The sequence below is a fragment of the Marmota marmota genome, unplaced genomic scaffold (assembly GCF_001458135.2).
Source record: "Marmota marmota marmota unplaced genomic scaffold, marMar, whole genome shotgun sequence".
Taxonomy (NCBI): Eukaryota; Metazoa; Chordata; class Mammalia; order Rodentia; family Sciuridae; genus Marmota; species Marmota marmota.
In genome coordinates, this window is record NW_025999945.1 from 6,625,804 (window position 1) to 6,642,110 (window position 16,307).

General features: G+C 38.4%; 1 protein-coding gene across 5 annotated transcripts in view; it reads right to left on the bottom strand.

Moving 5' to 3' along the window:
- Window positions 1-15,961, bottom strand: part of Pank1 (pantothenate kinase 1) — a 63,371-nt gene extending 47,410 nt beyond the window's left edge. Inside the window, exon 1 of one of the 5 annotated variants that reach the window (XM_048801733.1) lies at window positions 15,055-15,567. In XM_048801733.1, the coding sequence (XP_048657690.1) occupies window positions 15,055-15,121 (67 nt within the window). In that variant the 5' untranslated portion in view covers window positions 15,122-15,567. The other 4 variants (XM_015500109.2, XM_048801735.1, XM_048801732.1 and 1 more) reach the window with 4 other exon arrangements.
- Window positions 15,962-16,307: the final 346 nt, after the last annotated feature.

A 16,307-nucleotide genomic window follows, 5' to 3' on the forward strand; every position in this document is an offset into this window, starting at 1 on the left:
AGTGGTAGAGCGCTCGCCTAGCATGTGTGAGGCACTGGGTTTGATCCTCAGCCCCACATAAAAATAAAAGGTATTGTGTCCAACTACAACTAAAAAAATATTTAAAAAACCAAACAAATAAATAAATGAATGAGAGAAAGGAAGATCAGTAAAGTAGAGGAAGGAGAATTGTAGAGGGAGGAAAAGAGGGAACGTGAAGGATAGGGTAATGGGACTGAAATGGAGGAAATCAAGTCAAATTGCATGTATGAGTTTGTCAAAATGAATCCAACTATTATGTTTAACTATAATACTTAAAAAAAAAAGAATGGTTAAGAAAGGAGTGAAGTTCATATTGCCCCAGAACCAAACACTACTTTATCAAAACAACCCTTTGATATTTGCTAATGGCAGCTCTGTTTAGAACACCCTCTTAAGAACAGTAACCAACACAAAATCTGACGCTTTTTAGGCATTCAAGAAACTTAAAAGGTAGCTGCACATAAGAATCAAACTCACAAAAAGTTGAAAATTATAGGATGTTAGTGTTGGAGGGACACGGCCTACAATAAGCACCTAAGATGCTTAGTATCACTAGTCATTAAGGAAAAGTCAATAAAATCCCAATAAGATATCATTTCAAAATAATAGGATGGCTTTAATAAAAAGAAAAAGAAAACAACAAATTTTGTGAGGATGTAGAGAAACAGGAATTCTTATATACCACTGGTGGGTATGCTCAAGAGTGCAATCACTTTGGAAAACAGTTTGGCAGGTCTGCCAGAGAAACACAGAACTATGTGACCCAGCAATTCCTCTACCAGGCATATGAAAATATACATCTACATAAACACATGGACCTGCATGTTCACAGCAACATTAGTCATAATAGCTGAAGGAGAAACAACCCAAATTCCCATCAACTGATGAATATGGATAAATAACATGTGATATGTCCATATAATGAAATATTATTTGGCAACAAAAAGAGACAAATTTCTGATACGTGCTATCACACCTATGAATCCTGAAAACACTATGCTAAGTGAAAGCAGCCAATCACAAAATACCACATATAAAATGTCCAGAAGAGTCAAAGCTATATAGACTAACGTGGCTGCCTAGGGATTGACGTTGCAGGAAGATAAGGGAAGTAACTGCTAATATATTTTTGGAGAGACAATAGAATGTTCTAAAATTGATTGTGGTAATAGTTGCACAACATTAAATATACTCAAAACCATGGTTTGTATACTTTAAATGGATTAATTGCATAGTATACGAATTACATCTCAATCTCTTCATTGTACAGGTTAATAAATTTTAAAATAGAAATGCCAAATTATAATAGTTTCTGAAGAAAATCTTCTCAAAATGCATGACCCAACTTCCCATGTTCTTAAACAAAATAGGTTGAACAATATTTAGTTCTTTCTGATGAATCAGAGACATATGAAAATTAATTATTGTGCCCACCACACACTGATGCCCTCAGGAACCATGTAAACTTGGGCTTCCCGGTCTGCTGTCATTTGAGTATTCTTCTGTTTTTATTATAGCTTTCTCTGTCTTGTTTTTGGACTAAAGGTGTTAATTTCTTGCTATAGCATTACTGCAATGTGTCTCTCAAACAGTGTCCCATACTGTACGAATGCAGAGAAAGGAGAAAAGTAAGTCTCTTAAAAATGTGACTTTGGGAACTGGAGGTGTATGTAGCTCAGTGGTAGAGAGTTTGCTTAGCAGGCACTAGACTCTGGAACTGATTCTCAATACCATTAAAAAAAAAAAAAAAGTTACTTTGGTGAAGAGTAAACAGACTCCCAGGGGGAGCATGGAAGCATTCCCAAATGTAAGAAGCCTGGGCATCTCTAGTTTCAATTACTTTCCAACACTGGTGTTGGAAGTATTGTTCAAGTGTTTGCTTCCTTCCAGCTCTCAGCTGCCTCTGAGTTATCACTGGTAAATTGCCAGATGTGATGGTCATTATGATTAGTAGTAAATGTTTTTCTACTAGAATAATTTATTGTTGTTGTTGTTCCAGGGATTAACCCAGAGGGAGTTAAACTGAGCCACATCCAGCCGTTTTTTAGAGACAAGGTCACACTAAATTGCTTAGGGTCTCACTAAGTTGCTGAGGCTGGCTTTGAACTTACAATCCTCCTGCTTCATCCTCCCAAACCACTGGGGTTACAAGCATGCGCCACTGCTCCTGTCTTTTCAACTTTTAATAAAGGCACATCTAGTGGTAATATTTGATAGAGAAAAGATACTTTACTCATCTGGGACCCTTTAGTTTGAGGGCATAGTGTCCTCCCTTTTCTATCATTAAGAGAGATTTTTCAGACTCTGTAGCATTGGAATTTTTTTTATTACTTTTTAATACTGAACCCCACATATGAAAGAGAGAGAAGTGACATCATTTTTGCACTTTTATTTTACAAATCATCATACATCCACGTAAAGTTAATTGTAAGAACAATAGTGGGGCTGGGGATGTGGCTCAAGCAGTAGCGCGCTTGCCTGGCATGCATGCGGCCTGGGTTCGATCCTCAGCACCACATACAAAGATGTTGTGTCCGCCAATAACTAAAAATAAATAAATAAATAAATATTAAAAAAAAAAAAGAACAATAGTGCTGTTTTGATCAACATAAAGGCTGGAAATCGTCATTTAAGGTTGAAAACAGCAGTTGCATGAACTTCAGCACCCATTTATTTTTGTGCTTTGTTGACTTTAATATCGAAAAAAGCCTGATTCAGCTAGGCAAAGTGGCACATGCCTGTAATCTCAGGAACCCAGGAAGCTGAGGCAGGAGAATTTTAAATTCAAAGCCAGCCTCGGCAATTTAGCGAGGTTTTTAGCAACTTAGCGAGACTGTCTCAAAATAAAAAATAAAAAGGGCTGGGGAATATGTCTCAGTGGTTAAGTGCCCCTGGGTTCAATCCTAGGTCAAAAAAAAAAAAAAAAAAACCTGATTCATAGAGCAAATGCAAATCATAGGCTGTATTTTGAATATCTTTTCTTGACATCTCAGGAATAAAAATTGATTCAGTAGCTTGGATATATTTGCTGAAAATATTTCATGCAAGCTTAATATTACATATCTAATAACTCTTCACTTTGCTTGTGATAAATATAAAAACCAAACAAAAACCATTCAAATCTTTTAATAAGTACTAAAATGCTAAGAAAACATTAGTGAGGGCTTGACAGGTTACCCATTTATTTGTTATTACATAACTGACCTAAGCCTGAGTTAAACAAGTTGCCAAGCAAATATGCCTACAGCTTGACTAAAATTTAATTGAGTCTGGTACACGTGTGTTGAAGTGGTACACTGGAGCTTGTGCAATTTTTTTGTGTACATGTACCTACAGGCCAAACTTTTAAAGAGTTCAGAGGGCTGGGGGTGTAGTTCAGTGTTAAAGCACTTGCCCACTATTTCTAAGCCCCTAGGTTCAATCTCTAGCATGACAAAAAGAGACCTCAGAGCCACAAATTTGCTAAAGAATGGTCTATTCATAGCAATTCAGAAGAAGCTTCTTCCAAGGCATACTTAAAACTGAGACTCACAAAGGTTAAAGGAACTCACCCAGAGCTGGGGATGGAACTCTGTGGTTAGAGTGCTTGCCTGGCATGCACAAAACCCTGGGTTCAATCCTCAGCACCACAATAGAACAAAACTGGGTATTAACAATGTCTCTAAATTATTGAAATATATTAAATAATATTCCTTCTGTCAAAAAAGGCAGGAATGTATAAAAATGGACTTGAAGTACATTTTCATACAACTGAAAAACCCAGTCTGGCATTTACACAGATAAGAATTCACTGATATTTAATTGGTTTGATCCCCAAGAATGTTTGATAAACAGACTGATCCTAAATAGACTCAAGATCTTTGTTTTTGTGCTTAACTTTGAAATAGGAGTTATCTTTCCAAAAATTGTCTGGTATTGTAAATTTCACAAATTTTACCACTACCCCTCCTATTACCCCCCAGTTTAGCTCTAAATCCAGAGACTCCAGATTCTGGGGCTTGAGCCTAGTCCTCAATCCTAATAGTATCTTGAAGAGACTAATAGTGTCTTTGCCTGCCCCACTGGCCCTACTGTAATGGCTTCAAAGGAAAGGAGGGGTGGAGCTCTTTTAAAATATTCCTTCCTTCTATCCTTCCATTCTGTACTGGGGACTGAACACAGGGCCTCACACATGCTCCGCAAGCACTCTTACTACTGATCTAAAACCCCATGCCTTTTATTTTATTTTGAAATAAATTCTCACTAAACTACTCAGAATTGGCCTCTATCTTACCATTCTCCTGTTCCAGCCTCCAGAGAAGCTGGGATCAGAGGATGTATGTGCTACCACACCAGGCAATATTGTTCCTGATTTCTTAATGTCAGACAAAAACTACTTATTCCCTAACAATTAGAAGATATTATTTCTAGTCCAGTGATTTTGAGGTGATCCCAAAGCAGATTTTTTGCACAGGCTATTTCATTCCAAGAATGAGATTTGAAATCTCAGTCCATGAGGAAATGGTTAAAAATTAGTTATATACAAACAACAATAGGTATTAGCAAACAAAGGGATTCTCTGGGGGCAACACGATCATCAAATTTTCATTTATTTGCCTACAAGTGAGCTGTAACAACTTCAATTTGTGTACATGTACCTACAGGCCAAACTTTTAAGAGTTCAGAGGGCTGGGGGGTGTAGTTCAGTGTTGCTAAAGAATGGTAGTTAGATAACTGAATTTATTCATTTATTCATCTAATTGTGCATTATTAAATACTATGATTTTAACCTAATGTAATACAGACACTTGTTTTAGCAAATAACAGATTATGGTTATATGTTTAAAGGGTCCATATTTTTTAGAAATATACACAAAAACATTGAATATTAAAGTGAGATGATTGCTGAGATTTACTTCAATATCATCCAGTTTGGAAAGAGAGGAGGTTGGGCATTTATGCTTTTCTTTTTCTTTTTTCAGTGCTGAGGATTGAACTCAGGGCCTTACGAGTGCTAGGCAAGTGCTGCACCACTGAGGTACATCCCCAGTCCACAAGGTTGGGCATTTTATAGAAGAAATACAATAAGATCAAACAAGATTTGATAATTAAAGAAGCTGAGTGGTGAGTACTTGGCAGTTCATTATACTATGTTCTCTAGTTTTGTTTAATGTTTAAAATTTACTTAAATGAAAAAAATTATAAACCCAAACACTCTCCAAATACTCATTCAGGACAGTGAAAAGACAAGTGGCACAGAATCAGTTATCTTTGAAGCAAAATTCAAACAGGTCTAAACTGGGGAAGTCCCTATTCTGCCTCCCAAATCTGTGTATGAAACCAGACAGACCAAGCTCCTTTCCTGCTTGGCGAGGACAAATTTTAACCTGCCTAACCTAATAAGAAACGTAAAATAAAGATATTCTAACAACTCCACCCTGACATTTCAGCACCAATAAATAAATTATATATCACCCGAGAAAGATACAAGGCCCAATTGGCGCCAGATTTATATCTATTTATTTAAAGAAAAATTTTGGTGTTCCCCAAACCACAATAAACAAGTAGCTGAATTCAAGTCATTCACAGCAAGTGTGGTGAAAGCATGCCTGTAATCCCAGAGACTGGGGAGGCAGAGGCTGGAGGATCCCAAGTTCAAGGGCAGCTTCAGCAACTTAATGAGATCCTGTCTCAAAGTAAAAAATAAAAAGGACTGGAGATGTAGCTCCATGGTAAAGAACCCCTGGTTTCAAGCCCCAGTACAAAGCAAAACAAAACAAAAAGACATCCATGTTATTTTTTCTCCTTTCTTTGGAACCGCTGTTGCATGTATAGCACGCTAATAATACCTGTTTGGTCTACCTACTGGTTAGTTCAGCGCTGAGCCCAACTATCTCTGGGGTAGGCATTTAAGAGGGAGAATGGGAGGCTGATAATACCCTGTCTCAAAATAAAAAATGAAAAGGGCTTTTTTGTGACTCAGTGGTTAAGTGCTCCCGGGTTCAGTCCCTAGTATCAAAAAAAAAAAAAAGTTTATCTAACTTCTCATCTTCTGGCATAGTCATACTTAGCAAAGGGCATGTTGTTGACCTTTCCTCCAATTCTCTACCTCAAATGCTTCAGTACTTCAGTTGGTATTACTTATGCCCTTTAGGACTTTTCTTTGTGCCTTTCTGTGAACCAGTCACTGTGTGCTGGTCACTGTTTAACAATTAGATCTCTGAAAATAAAACCCTTGGCTGTCTTGACCTCTGGAGATAGTCTGCATGATATTTATTCCTTGCTTTACCCTAAAGGCATCTCTCTTGAAGACACTGTCCCCTTTCTGTGTTGAATATTTATCTACTTTCCTAAATAAACTTCTGTGGATGCCTTTGGGGTTAAAAAGTAAAATAAAGCTTTGATTTTCAGTTGTTTGCTAATTTCCATGATGTAAATATACCTATCATAGCCAAAGATCTTGTTTATTTATTTATTTTTTTGGTACTGATGACCAAACCCAGGGGTGCTTTACCACTGAGTTACATCCCCCCACACACTCCCCGTCCAAAGATCTTTTCTTAAAAAAATTTTTTTGTAGTTATAGATGGAAAGAATGTCTTGATTTTAATTGTTTATTTTTATATGGTACTAAGGATCAAACCCAGTGCCTCACACATACTAGGTGAATGCTCTGCCAGTGAGCTACAACCCCAGCCCATCTTGAGTGCAGAGTTAGGAAAACTTCTATATGATCAGATCCCAGAGGCAGGAAAAACATCACTATAATTTGCCTAGGATAATTCCAGTATATGTCTGTGGTCCTGACATAATTAATTATGGTACCCATATTACTATTAAAAAATGCTAATGAAATATTACATGGTGACCCCAAAGAATAAATCACATTTGGACCCTTTCTCATAGTGAACACTTTCTGCAAAAGGAAAAGGACCATCCAGACTTATACTACCTTGTTAGTATATAACATCCTAAATATATAACATCCATTTCATTTTTTTTCATCAAACATAGGTAATAGTTGCGGACAGATATGGTGGTGTGTGTCTGTAATCCCAGCTACTTGGAGGTTAAGGCAAGAGGACCACTAGTTTGAGGACAGTCTGGGCAATAGAGCAAGACCTCATCTCAAAATAAATTAATTAAAATTTAAATTTAAAAAATATGGAGTTGGGTAAGTATGAATAGCAAACAAAATCAACTAACTCTCCCATAAAGTTTCTTGACTTCTGGAACTACTATGGCATCTGAGTAAAATCAAATTAGGCAACTGGCTTCAAGTTACACTCAGCTTAGAGTCATGTGAAACTGAATATCACATCCAGAGTCTAGCATGGTGCCTGGCCCAAAGGAGTAAAATCTCATTAGTTCCTATAGACCTCACAGGAATGATTAAATCTCAGAGTTCAAGGTCACCTAGGTCAATACTTCTTTGATCTCCTTTATAACAATCCCCAAAAGCCCTCTTCCAGTCTTGCTTTAAATCTTGCCAGCTATGTAATACAACTCCACATAGGGGAATCTAGCAGGAAAGTGTACCGGACTTGACTCTTCAGAGGGTAGGTTCCAGAGTTATGACAATACAGTTATCATTAAATATTTAATGTGCTGTCCTGTAAAAGATGGATAAGATATATTGTATCCTCAAGGAACAGAATTTACAGCAAGGCAGATCCATAGTATAAGGAAGAAAATCTAATGCCACCACCAATAATAATGGCTAATGTTTATGAAGTACTTACATTTTGCTCCAACCCTCACTATACTGCTGATTCATATCAGACTTAAGGTCAACTAAATCCATCCCTGCCTCTTTCACACCTAGACAACCTACCTGGGGCTATAAAGAAGTTGTTTGTATAGAAACTCCAGAGGTTTCCAAGTAACTGGCACTGCCCGGGCTGGCTACAGTTTACAGAGGTTCATGCAGGTCATCTGTTCTGAACCTCCCCTATCTAAAAAGTTTCTACAGCCTCAGATTCAGCAAAGGGTGAAGAAGGCCCACCTGCTAATACTAAAGACAACGGGCAGAAATATCCATCTCATTCATCATTGGCCAGAATGAAGATGGCAAGCCCATTTTTCCCAATCCCTAGAGGATAGGCTTAAAAGATGACCTAAGAATTAGATGCAGATGTTCTGAATTCTGAAGTCTTGTTCAATTCATGTGGCTCTTAGAGAGGAAAAGTGTTCATCTTTCTAATCCTTTTCATCTCTTGTGCATATTTGTCTCACTCCAGGGCTAAGATATCAGTCAAGATCAAAGGAAGACACTTCCTTTTTTAAAAAATAACTTTGTCCTGACACTACATTAGCAGACAAATAAATTACACATTCTTCTTATTGACTAAGTTGACTTGCAATGGGGTAATCCATGAATGTGACAACAAGATCAAGACACAGACCATATACCCAGCTTCTAGAAACATCAGCAGGCATTAGGGAAGCTTCCTTTCAGAAGGTATCTTGCTGCGCCCCTCCCCTGACTCAGGCAATGGCAAGGCCCTACTGAGGTGGATGGCGCAAGGCGTCCAGCCTCTGGAGGAGCGCAGTATGTTTCTGGGAATGGGCTGATTTGTTTTTGTATTCCTTTAATAAGTATAGTTGCAATTTCTCATATGACCATTAAGTATGAAGGAAAAAATATGACTTTCCCAATTAATGCAACTACTTCTAAAAAATAGATCTGTTTGCTCTAAATGCAATGATTCAGCTGTGGAGTGTAAATTGTTAATGTCTAATGAAAAACTCCCTGTATTCCTGTCAAGGAAGTTTTTGAGAAATTAAATTAAAATCTAGAGAAGAAAAATTAATGTTAAGAAGACAGATTAGTGCTTGGTTCTGGGCAACTTGTTCTTTTTCCTGTGCACAATGGTTTGTGCTCTTACTCTTGTTTGATTAAAATTAATAACAAGTCAACCACTTGCCGTAACCATGGCACCGGTTCCAGTCAGTAAGTCAAGAAAGAATAGTCAAGGTATAGGCCAATAGTTTGGGACATTTCTAACTATTATTAAAAGTTAACTAAGCAGAAACAGCTCAAAGCAAAACGCAAACTGAAAGTACAAATGCTTGCTTATGCATAAGCCAAGATACATTCTTCTATTCTAATTGTAGCTACGTAATATTTTGTTTCTTTGAATAATGATTCCTGTTTTGTAACCACAAAGTACTGTGAGCCTGCCAAAATGAAAAGTATATATGATCAGCTTCACAAGTAAAGATTGGGATCAACACCTTCACTTTGGTGTCTGTGTTGTTTCTCCACCCCTCTTTCGCCGACTCCTCACCATCCATTCATCTCCTGAGACCCCCTGTTGGAGCTGGTCTCCGACAGTATCTCACCTAAGGCCATAGTGCTAGTAAGTATTGAAATGAGAACTTGAATTCAGCTCTGATGGCTCCAAAGATCTTTCCACTGCAGAATGCTTACTGCCTGGGAACTCACCAGGATCCTACATAGCAGAGTCAAAACCCTGAGCCCTCAGTAAAATAATAGTACTCATCTCACAGGGTGCTAGGAATATTTGATAAAATAACCCATGTAAAGTGGTTGGTGCCTGTCACATAACAAGTTAAGTTCTCCTTCATATTGGTTGTTTTACTCCCCTAGACACATAGGTGAGCTCGTTGCCAAAGTTGTACAGATTGCATATATCTATCTTTTCAGAAATTTTTACAAACCAAATTTCCTATTCCCAACATAAGTAATAGTCTTATTGTGGTAGAAGTCAGCTGGCAGTGGAAATAGGCTTGAGTTTAAATTTGGGTCCTACTGGCCAGGTATGGTGGTGTAAGCCTATAATCCCAGTGACTGGGAGGCTGAGGCAGGAGGATCACAAGTTTCAGGCTAGCCTCAGCAACTTAAGCAATTTAGTAAGACCTATCTCAAAATAAAAAATAAAAAGGGCTAGGAATGTGGCTCAGTGGTTAGACATACCTGGGTTCAACCCCCAGTACCAAATAAATAAATAAATAAAATGAGAATACACACATGTGTTTGTTAAAGCACATTCAGAACAAGGGGCACTCAGCCATTGCTCAATAATAGTTACCCACATTACTCCCTGAATCAAAGCTGTTACTTTAAGGACCCACTGTTGTCATGAGTTTCCACCCTCTTTCCAAACTACAGAGATCATAATTTAATGTAACTGTCTCTAAAAATAACAGTCCCACCCTTTTGAATCATATGCTGCTCTCAAATACATTCCCAAGGAGAAAATACGCATACAAATGCACACACTCTTTCACACACATGCACACATGTGACTAACCAACTCTAAGCATCTAAAAGATGCCATGAATTAGGTAATGAGATACCAATCTTGACAGCTGCACTATCTAGAGAAAAGGTCTACTTAAAAATTCTATACACCACACTGGGTACACCAAACAGTTTCCATAACTGATTCAGAATATTGTGATCCCAAGATGAACACTGTCTTTCATGTTAAAGCTAAAGCACATGTAATTGAATATATAAGTCAAACCCTGACCTATTTATGGTAATTTGTATTTTCACTCACACACACACACACACACACACACACACACAAATCCATGTACCACACACAAAATATTAAGAGTCAGACTGTTACAAAAACAAAAACCTGTCAGTTAAAACCAATACTTCTTTCTTTCCCTACTTATTCTGTCTCCAAAACTATGGTGGGCTTTGTTTTGCTCACTTGTTAAATATCCCATATGTTAAGAATTAAAGCATTACTTCCATCTTTGGTTACCAAACCAAATAAAATATGTTCTGTATTAATGTTGAAATTCACTTACAGGTCTTTTGGAGGAAAAGTGGTGCTCACGCGTTTAACAGAATCCTGAACTTTAAACACTTAGACACTGGACACCTGGGCCTTATACTCTTAATCCTTACTTCAAATGTACATTGTACCATTCATAATGTAATTGACAAACTTGAAAATCATTCTTTTGAATCCATGGGAGAATTGGTTCCAAGACTCCTCAGAGATACCAAAATTCTCGAACACTCAAATCCCTTAAATAAAATAGCACAGTATTTGCATATAAACTATGCACATTCTCTTGTATACTTTTATTTATTTATATTTATTTATTTTTTGCAGCACTCAGGATTGAACCCATGGGTACTCTACCACTGAACTACATCCCTAGCCATTTTTCAATTTTTATTTTGAGACAGGATCTCACTAAGTTGTGGAGACTGGCCTTGAACTTCCAATCTTCCTGCCTCAGTCTCCAGAGTATCGGGGATCAAAGGTGTTCGCCAATGTATCTGGCTCATATACTTTAAATCAGCTCTAGATTATTTGTAATACCTAACACAAAGGAAATACTATATGAATAGTTTTTAGGCAGCATTGTTTAGGGAATAATGACAAGAGAAAAATCTGTACATGTTTAATGTAAATGCACTTTCTTTTCCAAATATTTTTGATCTAGAGTGGGTTAAATACATGGACCCAGACTCTCTGGGTCAAGTGTATTCACCTATCTTAGAAAATAATTTATTAGAAAGAGTTATGTACACCACCCCAAAAGCAAAGGCTGAATGTTTTCTGTGATGATCTGTAACCGGGATGGGGGCGGATCATGGGGGGAAGGGAGGAACTTTAGATAGGCTAAAGGGAAGGGAGGGGGAGTAGGAAAGATGATGGAATGCGATGGACATCATTACCCAAGTACATGTATGAAGACACGAATGGTGTAACTCTACTTTGTGTACAACCAGAGACGTGAAAAATTGTGTCTATATGTGTACTATGAATTGAAATGCATTCTGCTGCCATGTATAACAAATTAGAATAAATAAATATTTAAAAACCAAAAAAAAGAGTTATGTACAAAAATTGCTTTCTAATACAGTAAAATATTCCAAGTCTAATCAAGAATCAAAACCACAATGTTTGAACTAGTAATTCAAAAACTGGATGCATAACCAGGCATGGTGACACACACCTGTAATCTCAGCAACTTGGGAAGCTGAGGCAGGAGGATCACAAGTTTGAGGCCAGCCTCAGCAATTTAGTGAACTCCTGCGTCAAAATTTTAAAAAATAAATAGAAATAAAAAGGACGGGGAATGTGGTTCAATGCTAAAACACCCTTGGGTTTAATCCCTAATGGGGGGAAAATAGGAAAAGAAAAAAAAGTCAGTTTAAGGTTATATCTGCCAGCTCAATTGTCATGTTCTGTGGATTAAGGGTGGGCAGTACTTAGTGTGGTGATGGTGATGACAGCTGACATATATAAATAATGGCTACATTCCACACAGGAATCTAAATTCTTTACATATATTAGCTAGTTTTGTCCTCACATCAACTCCACAGTAGTAGTATTATCTCCACTTTATTAGTATTGAAACAAACATAAAGGTCAAGTAATGGGCTCTGATGATCAAGCTGAGTTTCAAATCCAAGTCCTTTAGGTGGCTGGTTTTATACTGCACATTAGGAATTCACAGCATCGTTGTCAGAACGATCATAGCTTCAAAGTATTTGACACACGAACTGACCCATGAGGTGTTATTTAGGTGTGCTTCAAAGAATCAATGCAAGAAGTAGACAAGGAATCTCCCTACTGATACTTTATGGAAACTCCATGGAAAGTCTTTTGCCAAAGTCAGCTGTAGAAATGGAAATAGTTATTTCAATGAGATGATGATGTCACTTGTACCATTTTTTTTCTGTGACATCAAATGCATATATTCACATACCTTTCTTTTGGGAGGGGTGCTGGAGATTGAACCCAGGGCCTCGTACATGCTAAACTTGTACTCTACCACTGAGCTATAACTTTAGCTTCCTAATCCAATTTTTAGATTACAGAATGGTGAATAGTTTGCACTGAGCAGTCAGGCTTCAATTTTTTAAATAATCTAAAAATATGGAATTGTTTTTCATTATTCCATTCATCATTTTCACGCCTGCAATATTTTAATGCATACTATTACAAATAGAAATACACCTATCCACACAAATATATCTTAATGCCTCTAGTTTGGATAGGGGCAGGCATTTCATGTAGTAAACTAGTAAGTAAAAATTAATTATTTGACCAGTTTGATGCTTTACCACCAGCATATTTTTAAAGTTCACATTTAAAGGACCCAACTATTTTTTGCAATAATTGTTCATGTAAAATTTGTCAGTTATCTGAAAATAGAAACATGCTTAAATCTAAATACATGCCTCTTTATCAAAGTACCAATTGATTGAACAATATTTCTTTTTTATAAAAAGATATATGAATGTTAATAGGCAAGGTAAAAAAAAAAATTAAACCCAGTATTTGTTTGTTTGTTTGTTTCTTTTTTTTTCAGTACTGGGGATTGAACCCAGGGGCACATTCTATGACTGAGCTATATTGCAGCCTTTTTTTTATTTTACATTTTACAATATGGTATAAGTTTCTTAGGGCCTTGCTAAATTGCAAAGACTAGCCATGAACTTACAATCCTCCTGCCTCAGCCTCCAAGTCACTGGGATTACAAATATGTAAATCCAGTTTTAGAAGAAATATTGGTAGTAAAATGTGCAGATGTGATTCCCCTGAACCCTGTAAACTTTATTTTAGAAATGTTTGTTCAAATCTGAGAAAAGAAAACATGGTAGGATAATGAAAAGCCAATCTGATGAATCCTTTTAAAACTGTAAATAATTCTCATGGCTACTTAAAAGAATATTTTTATTTTTGTAAGAAATACACCAATTTAGTTTCTGACACGAAGCACACAGCAGTAAGTTATTATTTCTTGTGTATTAAAATAATTCCTATTGGTTTAAAGCACCAAGTTAAGGCTTAGGTTAGTTTTTTTGTCTACAAGCTATTATTTACTTGACCCAAAGAGTATAGGTGCATGTATTTAACCCATTCTAGAACAAAAATATTTGGAAAAGAAAGTGCATTTACATTAAACATGTACAGATTTTTTCTTGTCATACTTTAAATTCCTTAAAAATTATTTTAAGAGGTGTTGTATCCTCAAACACACCATTTGAGCTGGGTGCAGTGCACACACCTGTAATCCCAGCAATTGGAGAGTCTGGGAAGGCTGAGGCAGGAGGATTGAAAGTTCAAAGTCAGCCTCAAAAATTTAGCAAGGCCCTAAGCAATTTAGCTAGACTCTGTCTCAAAATGAAAAAATAAAATAATAAAAAGGGGGTGAGAATGTAGCTCAGTAGGTTAATTGCCCTTGGGTTCAATCCCCACTACCCAAAACAAAAAAACATTAGAGTTGATAATACTAAACAAAAACTCAATGCAGTTCTCTTTCATTATATTTTAGCTATTTTTTGTTGCAATCTCTATATTTGTAAACATAGATCAGAGAAATAACTAAAATGTGGTTTCAAAAGAAGTAAAACAGATTAATAAACGTTAAGCAATCGATATTAAGTCCATAAAAAGAAATTCGTTTTCTAACAAGGATCAAAAACAAAAGTAACGAAAAATCTAGGTGCAACATGCCTTTCTTACAACCACAACTAAAATTGCTGTGTGGTTTCAAAGCTCCACACAAAACTTTAACTTGCAACCTTAACATTTCAGATCTATAAAATACAAGCAATGGATTCACCTAAAGTCACGTTAAAAGACTTCCCAAAGTCTTGCAAACTTTAATTCAATGCAGAAAAGTTGAGTCAAAAGAAGACAATAAAAAATAAACCGCGAAAAGTGAAGGTGTTGTGCTGTTTACCAAACACCAAACTTTTACAGAAATCCAAAATCTACATAACAACTTTCCTATATCCAAAGAATAATCATGTGCAAAAGATGAAAGTTTGAATGCAATCATTTACTTGCATGCATTCTACTTACTTTGCTTTCTGCCATTTATAAGCTTCATTAAAGACACAAAGAGGTAACAAGTTCAATGAGGTTCGGCTCAGATAAGAAAAAAGTCGTAAACTCGACCTACAAATTTACATCCCAGAACGTCCAGTGGGATAGGTACCCTTTACAAACTACCATTATATATACAAGTTACCGATTGTGAAATAACGCACTTCGGCTCTCTGCACTGTACATTACAATTATAAACCATAACTCTACCCACCTTCTTCCCAGAAAAAAAAAAAAATCCACCTGCAATCCTCATTGGTCCACATAGTTCCGGCCCACATGGTATCAGTGGGTGTGTCCCTCCCAACAGGCCCTCTTATTGGCTGTGAACAGTGTTTGATACGCTGTAATTTTGGGGGGAGGGGGTTGCTCAACTCCACGCCTCCAGACTTGAGCTCTCCAGTAGACCCAAGTTACTGGCGGTTACTCTGTGATTCAAAGGGCTAGCTGGTCGTCCGAGCTGCAATCCCAGAAAGATGAGCCCGCTCTATCCCCACTCCCGGACTCCACCAATTGCTCACAGGCGTGCAATTCCCAGGGACCAATTAGAAGGGTGGGCAGTGCGTTCGCCTTTTATAGAGCAGTGACCTAAGGACCAGCTCAAGACCATGTCCAGTCGGCCCATTAAGCGGACAGGACCAAACAAGAAGCAGGCTCAATCAATGGTTGGCACCCCTGGGGAAAGAGTCATTCCCGAGCGTTCCCTCCGTGCAGTCCCTGGACCGCAGATGCTGGGGCGCACAGAGTGCACTGCGGTGCTTGCTCCCGCCGTTCCCGGTCCCAGCGCGCTGCGCCTACTTCGCGCTGATGCTCCCCTCCGGGCGGGACTTACGCGGCCTGTTCTTCCTCCCGGAGTCCATCCTCCTCCGCAGCCGGCATTTCTTGGCCGGAGAGTCATGCTGAGCAAGCAGCGGCTGTGGCTGGAGNTGACTCCCCCACCTCCTCCACGCCCTCCCCCTCGCGCGCCCGCCCTGCAGCGCCTGCCTGGAGCATGCTGGCCCTGGGCACGGAATCTGGGGTCTCCGTGCACCCCCAGCCGGGGCCCCAGCCGCCCACCTCCCCCTGATCCCTGGGCCGCTGGACTTCAAATGTAGCTTCCTCGCCTCCCAGACCTGTCCCTGTCACTGAGCATGCCCAATCCTGCCCGCCACCGCCACCGCCGAGTTTCAACATGGGGAATGAAGTTCTCTGGGTTTGCAAAGAAGAGATGGGCGGATTGGGCTTTGTATGGCGAGCGAGCTAAAAGGGTACTGGGTGAGGTCGACGCGAGGGATTCAGCAGCTTCAGGAGGAATGTGGGAGGAAGCCAAATATTTGCAGAGGTTTCAGGTTTGCTAATTCTGTCCCCAGTGGGCTAGATACCTTTGCAAGGTCACTTATGTTGCCACTACCCAACCCCCTGCCGCGCGTGAGTGTGTGTGTGTGCGCGCGCGCCTGCGTTAGGTGACCAAACTACTCAAAGGCCTAA